Source organism: Pelecanus crispus, chromosome 5, assembly GCF_030463565.1.
Source record: "Pelecanus crispus isolate bPelCri1 chromosome 5, bPelCri1.pri, whole genome shotgun sequence".
Lineage (NCBI taxonomy): Eukaryota > Metazoa > Chordata > Aves > Pelecaniformes > Pelecanidae > Pelecanus > Pelecanus crispus.
The window spans coordinates 67,944,156-67,951,997 of record NC_134647.1 but is presented as its reverse complement, the minus strand read 5'-3'; the positions used below and the strand labels follow the sequence as shown (position 1 = coordinate 67,951,997).

At 47.0% G+C, this 7,842-nt stretch overlaps 1 protein-coding gene across 1 annotated transcript; it reads left to right on the top strand.

The window, feature by feature from the left end:
* Positions 1-1,341: 1,341 nt before the first annotated feature.
* On the top strand, positions 1,342-7,315 carry CDKN2C (cyclin dependent kinase inhibitor 2C). The gene is made up of 3 exons (XM_075710741.1): positions 1,342-1,406; positions 1,785-1,925; positions 5,490-7,315. Exons 2-3 carry the CDS (start codon positions 1,797-1,799, stop codon positions 5,862-5,864), a joined length of 504 nt encoding a protein of 167 aa, XP_075566856.1. The 5' UTR covers positions 1,342-1,406; positions 1,785-1,796; the 3' UTR covers positions 5,865-7,315.
* The last annotated feature ends 527 nt before the right edge of the window (positions 7,316-7,842 follow it).

Genomic DNA, 7,842 nt, shown 5'->3' with positions numbered 1-7,842 from the left:
CCCGGAGCCGCTGCCCCGCGGGGTGCCGAGCGAGGGCGGCGGGGCCGGGGCCGGGGCCGGGGCCGGGGCCGGGACCGGGACCGGGTCCGGGTCCGGGTCCGCTCCCCCCGCGGGCAGGTGGAGCCCGCCCCGCGGCCGCGCAGCGCCGCTGCCCGGGGGAAGCGCCGGGCAGAGCCGCGGCGGGAGGCCGCCCTCCCGCCCCCCGACCTCCCCCGGTCCCCGGTGCTGCCGCAGGGGCGCGGCGGCTCCCGGTGCTAAAACCTCCTTTCCTTTCATTGCCCCCCCGCTATTTCCCCCCCTTAGGCCTCAGCAGTGCTCCTCCTAAAAGCACCCTGACTGTTATGGCTGTGGCGGGGCAATGCCGTGCCCGGGCTGCACGGCAAAGGGAACGACACAGGGCGCCGCGCTGCAGCGCCGGGGCCGGGGCCGCGGCCGGAGCCGGGGCCTACGGGCCGGGGCCGGGCGAGGGGCGGGTGCGCGCCGCTGCAGGCCTTCCTGCCCGGCCGCGCCGCAACTCCGCCGCGCCTCCTTAAATCTCTGCCGTTAAAATGTGGGCGGGTGTTTCAACTCAAAAAGCGCTCAAATTTTTTTTCTTTTCAAAAAAAGCTGATGAGGTTAAAAAAAAAAAAAAAACGAAGGGGGGGGGGGGAAGAGAAACCGGCTTCGTGTCCGTAGGAAACAGAAGTAGCGATTGTTTGCGCTTAAAAAAGGGGGAGCGCAAAGCCGCGGGCGGAGGCAGCGACCGCGGGCCGGCAAGTGCAGCTCGATTTCGCGAAGTTGAAAGAGGAGGCGAGCGGCGGCTGTCACTGCGCGCCGGGAGGCTGCCGAGCACCGCCGGGCCGGGGCAGCGGCGGGCACCGGCGCAGCCCCTGCCCCCGCCCGGCGCTCGCCCTCCGCGGCTGTCGCCGGGGAGCGCCCGGCGGAGCGCGGGCGGCGGCGGGGCCGCGGCGGGGCGGCGGGGGCCGGCGCGGCTCCGCGGCCCCCTCCGCGCCCTGAGCGCGGGCGGCGGTAGGCGGCAGCCCCCCCCCCCCGCGCCCCCCGCCAGCCCCGCCGCTACCGCCAGCCCGCCGCCGCCCCGCCGCCCTCCTGGATGCTCCGGAGCCGCCGCCGGCGGGGGCGGCCGCCGGCCGGGATCGCGCCCGCCCGCTGCGCGGAGGCTGCGCGGGGCCGCGGGAGTGAAGCTGCTGCGGGGAGCCGGAGCGCCGAGGGAGCGAGCTCGGCGGCCGGGCGGCCGCTGCCGCCGCGCCCTGCCCCGGGCGGGCGCGGCGCCTCCTTCTCTTGCCTGCTCGGCCCGGACTAGAGGCGGCGGTGTGGGATGAAAGGGGGGATCCCGAGCGGGAGCTGGATGCGCACTGCTACGGAGGACTTTGCTGCTGCTCAAGTCTCAGATCCCGACTGTGAACAGGGTGGGTTGTCTTCTTCTTCAAAGATCTCAGGTCTGAGTGAGTCCCCGGTGTACGTGCATATATGTTACCTGTAACATATATACTATATTGCCTAGCTAGTAATCTGTTCCCCCCCCCTCCGGAAAGCGGCCAAAGTCTTTCATAGGAGTTACTCTATATGTGGAAGCAAAGAAATCTTCTTTCAAGTGGAGCTGCAGTTTTGCTGAATAATCACGTGTGAGTTAGGGGCGGGCTCTTGGCAAGGAGGTTTTTTACGAGTATTTACTACAAGGTCTACTCCAGAAGATTAACCATCCCAATCCTTCTGTCAGTCTCCGATGCCATGCCTGGTTAAAAAAAAAAAAAAAAAAAAAATCTCATCTTTTTTCCGATCGTCAGTCACCCTAAAGAATGGCCGAGCCTTCTGGGAACGAGCTGGCGTCCGCGGCTGCCAAGGGGGACCTAGTGCAACTTACTAATTTGTTGCAAACGAATGTAAACGTCAATGCACAAAATGGATTTGGGAGGACTGCGCTGCAGGTTGGTATCCAGAGAGGGAGAAAATATTTCATCACTGGTACCTACGTGACCCGGGTTTCCAAAAAAGACAACGTTTGAAACAGGCTGGTGGATGAAATTCGAGTGCTTTTTCAAACTCGTTGGATGCCATATTTTATAACTTTAGTGGCTCCAACTCCCTAAAATGACGTACTTGAAATAAAACTGGTCAAAACCATGATTTCAATCGGGGATCACCCTCAATATCAAACGGGCTGCGAGTTTGCTAATATTTTGTAACTTCGTGGGGAGGAGGCAAGGAATGAAAGAGCTGAGATGAAAAGAAATCAGCTTAGGTGAGCAGGATTTCAGAGCAGGTCTGTAAACACAAATGTGCTGTTCTCTGGAGCTTAGGATTTATCCTTTTTTTCCTCCTTCTTTTTTTTTTTTTTTTCTCCGGCAATCTGCTTTTAAAGCGTGACTTCTCTCGGTTCTGGGGTCTGCTGTAGATGGTACTTTTCCTTTATACGCTGTTTGTGAGGAATGACCTTTCTCATTGGGAAGCATGCTGCTCAGAACCGAGGACCTTCGATGTACATTCAGAGTTAGCCCGACGAGTTAGGGCTCCAGCTGAATCACTTGTCTTTTCATTCATAATTAAGGCTTAAAAATTTGCTTTTTTAGATCGGCTAGCAGGGCGCTGGTCCCAGCTATTTCCTTTCTGATCGTATAGGGTGCTATGTCCTAATTTTTAAGTGTGTGGCTGTGCAGGCAGGAGCTGGAACTCGTCCAACTGCTAACTAGTGAAGCTGATGAAAGATTTTGCTTTTAATAATATCAGATAATGATGGCGAAAAGGCTAGAATACCTACCGAACAGTGAAAGAAGTGATTTGTAAATCCGGGGAAAAAATGTGTGGTTGTTTGTACTTAAGGTATAAGTAATGAAATGTGGAAGCGGAGCTATAGGTCTTTTTAATTTCACACATTAGAAAAATCGTTTGTTAACTCCTCTCCCCCTCCCTCCCCCGAAATCATGATAATCGTTTCTGAAATTGAGTTTTTAAACAGCATATAGCTTGCGAATGTGCTCGAGATACAGCTTTTTTGGCTTAACATCAAAGTCTTAGAGCTGGAAAATAAGCACCTCTTGCTAAAAAAGCAGGAATGGCCCTTTTTTGACAATTTCACTGAAGCTGGAGATCTGTGAGCTCCTCTCTGTCCTGTTAGCACCTAAATAGGGCATCGCATGGCAGGGCAGGCACTTGCAGCAACTTTTGAGAGACTGAAAGGATTTAAATTAAAAACTTACACAAACTAACTTCTCTAAGAAAGCAGGAAACATTTAGCTAGCTGGTTTATCCTCAGGACGAGGGCTGAATTTGTCCTACAGTAATGTTTGTTTGTTTTTTTTTTTTCTAAAAGCTGCTAACTGTCCGTATCCCAAATTAAGGGATATTTTACACAATGACATAGCATCCAGTTATATTAAACACGCATCCGTGTTGTAACAATACTTCTCACTGCCTAATCATAACTGTGTTAATGAACCACAACAAAAATCAAAACAGGAGAATCTGTCGACTTATTTTCAATATGTATCATCCCGAAATGTGCTGTGGGTGCATGACCACGCTCGAAAGAGCTCTCTGTCAGTGCACTCTCCAAAACTGAGCTAATCTCTCCATAATCTCTCTCTCAATTAAAACGGACAGAATGCTCCTATATTAATACCAATGAATTTATATTTTTCTTCTGCATTTATGTTTCGTTAAGCAACTACTCAGCTTGTCTTGCTCTGTGCTTTTTATTTCTGATTAAGTCTACCTATGCAGGCCTCAAATACATGTCCTGCCCTTGTGCTCTTCGTCAGACTTATTTAGTTAATGCTTTCTCCTTCTTTGCCTCCCTCCCCCCAAGTGAAACTTAGCAAAATAAAGGGCATTTGCTGTACAGTTGTAGCCCACGTCCCAACAGCATCACCTTTTATATGATTTTTCTCTCCCCCCCCCCCCCCCCCCCCCCGCATCTTTAACTGAAGCCTTCAGTCCCCTAGCCTGAACACAGAGAACTCCCACTTAAACCAAATGTTTTGAATTCACAAATAATACAGCCTGGGCTCTCAGAAAGAGATCAAAATGTCCAGATTTTACTAAAGAAATAGACATCACAATGCTCTTGTTTTCTTTTACATCGCTTCCATCTCTAGTCAGAAGTGAAAGAAATGGCACATACGGAGCTGGAAGCCTTGGGGCACAGAGAAATCTCTTTCCCTGAATCCCAGCCTGTCTTATCTGCACTTTTGCTCTTGTCTGTAGATATAATATACTGGGCTGCTTTACAGTCCAAACGCTGGAGTAATTATATTTGTTATGGCTTGCTTTTCTTAAAAAGCCTGATATATATTTTTCACCAGGAGAGTTTTTCAGCAAATCCCTTGTAGAAATTGTACATTATGCTAAATCTAATGCACTGTAATGCTCATTTATGCAGATATTTTTTTTTTAACCGAGATTTTCAAATCAATGTATGGAAGTTTCTAAGAAAATAATTTCCCACCCACCCACCCCCCCCCCGAATTTGACACTTACAATGAGACTAATTGCAAGAACAGGAAAATATGCCTATAGGCTGGAGGTTATACATTACTGTGTTCATTTTGTGAAAGTCTTTGAGAAAACAAGAAATGAGGAATTTGGGGGAAATCGGTGCAAACTGTTAAATCCCAAATAAGAGAGATTTGCATTCTAATTATGACAGTATAACGATGCAATCAAGAAAATGTAAAGTAGCTTTTTTTTTTCCCTGAGAGAAACAGTCAGAAAATCCAATTATTGCTGTTGTGGTTTTTTTTTTTTTTTTTAAAAAAAGGGATGTTTTTAACAACAGAATATAGCCACCGTTTACTTATAGCGAAATTATGAAAGTACAATATAATACACTGGTTTTAGAAGAAACTTCTGGAACTTTGACATTCCTTTTAACTTCTCCTTTTTGGGTGACATAATGAAACACAGGTATTGGGGAGAAAAATTTCTTCTAGCATTTATTTTTCTTAGCAGACAGAGCTATGGTACAGTCCAAATATTTGTTTTATGATAATGCACAGACAATGTAAACACCTGAAAGCTTATGAAAACACATCCTACATTTGCTGTTGCTGAGGTAAAATATCTGTTCCTCAGAGACCCTATATTTGATGTTTAACGAGATTAAACAGTAATGCAAAGGTGTCTCAATACTTAGGCAAATAAAACCGAACCATATTTAATTTTTGCATGTTAAGAAACTGAGATAACCCACATTAAAAAAAAAAAAAAGTTATTATATCCCCACTCTACACCGCCTGTTTCAGACATTAATCTCTCTGAGACAGAAAGCTATGACCACCGAAATGATAACACCTTTCACCATTTCACCGAGTTTAGGAAAAAATACATGAAAAATAGATGTTCTGGTGTATCATTAGTTTTATAGTGGGGCTCATCTGTCTGTTTTAAATGAGGATTGAGCCGTGACAAAAACCCAGAGATAAGAACTGAGGATCTAAACCCTGTGCTGGAGCAAACACCCCCCGCGGTATTCAACTCTTCTTTTTCTTTCACAGGTAATGAAACTCGGGAACCCCAAAATTGCCAGGAAGTTGCTAATTAATGGTGCAAACCCCAATCTGAAAGACCGTACTGGCTTCGCTGTAATTCATGATGTAGCCAGAGAGGGTTTTCTGGACACTTTGCAGACTCTGCTGGAGTTTAAAGCTGATGTTAACATTGAGGATAACGAGGGCAACCTGCCCTTGCACTTGGCCGCCCGGGAGGGGCACGTGCAGGTGGTGGAGTTCCTGCTGGAGTACGTGGGGTGCAAGGTGGGCCACCAGAACAAGCAGGGGGCCACCGCCTACGACCTGGCCAAGCTCCACAAGAGACCCGCCGTGGTGAAGCTCTTCGAGGACAGGAAATTATTCCCTGCACCCATGAATTAAAACCAACTCGGACGTGCTCTCCTTTGGACATAAAGGCTTTCAGCCTTTTTTTTTTTTTTTTTCTTCCTTCTTTTTAATAACATTTGTTGCAACCTTACTTCTTTTTTTTTTTTTTTTTAACAGCTGATAGTATAAGTCTCAAGAAATTCTAGAGGTGGGTTTTTAGATAATGGAAATGTTTTAAATCCATGCTCCCAGCAATTTCTTACAGCTGCCATATACACCGTACTCACAAACTCAGCCACGTCTATGTTGGTTGCTCATACCTAGTTTTCCAGTATCAAGTTTTACAATTTATTTTAGGTCATTCGTATTAAGCTGTTAATACAAGAGCTACATATTCACATGCTTAATGTTGCTGGACTTTAAGAAAAAGCTTACTGTGATTTCTCCCACCTCTCAACGCCCCCCCTCCCTTTGGTCAGGCTGAAGAGTTTGAAGTCCTGTTTTGGATTAAAATAGCCTTTTAAGGGATCACCTGCAACTGCCTGCTCAGGCAGAGCTTGAAGTCAAAGGCTGCTTGGCCTGAGGACAGAGGATGGCGCTTAGAGGCTTTGGGAAATAGCTGCATTTTGACACTAACAATTGCTTGTAGAAGTAGGTCACTTGCTTTCTAAATGTAGATGACACTTTTCCCCTTTGTGTGATTAAACTTTCACCAAGCTGGTTTTGAATTTAGTTACCAGAAACAGTATAAGTGGTGTTTTTTTGATTGCCAGAGGTTTTAAACGGCTCAGTTTAGTAGTTCGTGTTTACTGTGCACTGAACAAGATGTTTTTTCTACTTTCAAAACAAGCAGCAGAGAACCATTGTCAGAGGCAAGAGGACACGAGGGCTGCAGCACAAGTTTTCTGGTTGCTTCATAAGCTGAGTGCAGTTTAGATGCTCTTTAAGAAATATTTGCTTTCCACCAACTATTCTGTTTTCCCTGGAAATAAACTATTTTAATGATAGATGCATCTCCCAAAACAGGAGTATTTGAATACAGTGGCATTTAGGAAGAGCACGTTTGATATTCGGGAAGTTATGTTATCGCTTGCACCTAAAACACAGTTTAACCATTGAAAATTTTTCATTGCAACTCTGTTGAAAGTATTCATCAGACTCAAACTCGTTTACCTCTCCAGCTACAACAGGAGCTAACGACCCTCAGCACTGTATCGGAAAGAGTTTAGTCTGAAACTTTTAACACTTGTACAGGATCTAGCTGTTGGACAGATGGGCAGTTTAAAGTGCTTTATTTTGAATGGTCTAAATTTTAATTGCGCAAAATAGAAGGTTTAAAATCAATGCAAAATGAATACTACTTAAAATAGCACTTAAAAGAGGAGGGGGTGTGCATTAGTTTAGATTTTAACTCTTAAAAAAAAAAAAGATTGTAGCCCCACAAAATCAGTTGCTACCGTTTTCAAGTAAAAAGTAATTTGCTGAAACTGTCTGTCACGTTTACTATACGCTCTGTCACACTGCTGTGTTTTCTGATTAAAAACCTCTGTGAAATATGAAGCTTTGCGCACTTTTGTCACCACTTTTTGTTCACAAGGGATCTAGAGATCATTAAGCCAAGGCGCACGGCACATAGGACGCACGATTGGGGAATAACCCACGAAATCCCGGGTATAAAGAGCACTAAAACCGTCTGAAATATTAAAACCGAGCAACGTGATGCGCAGGTGCCCGAGGTGAAGTGACCCCAAGCCCCCTCTGTTGCTATCCGTCTCCCTTCCCTCGTGTCCCGGAGGATGCTCCAAGCTTTTTCCTTCTCCCCGACTAGTGCCCTGTCCGCTGCTTAGGCAGCAGAAATCCACGCTACCACCAGGAGTTCTCCCATTCGCCGCTACGGCAGAGGTGAACACCGAAAGGTAATGTTCATCTTGCTCGCTTATTTTTCACCCGTGCTACTACAAACCCCTCATCCCGGACCCCTTTGGAGCTCCACCAGCATTTAATCTGCGCTAAGCCGAAGTTTAAGCAGCGG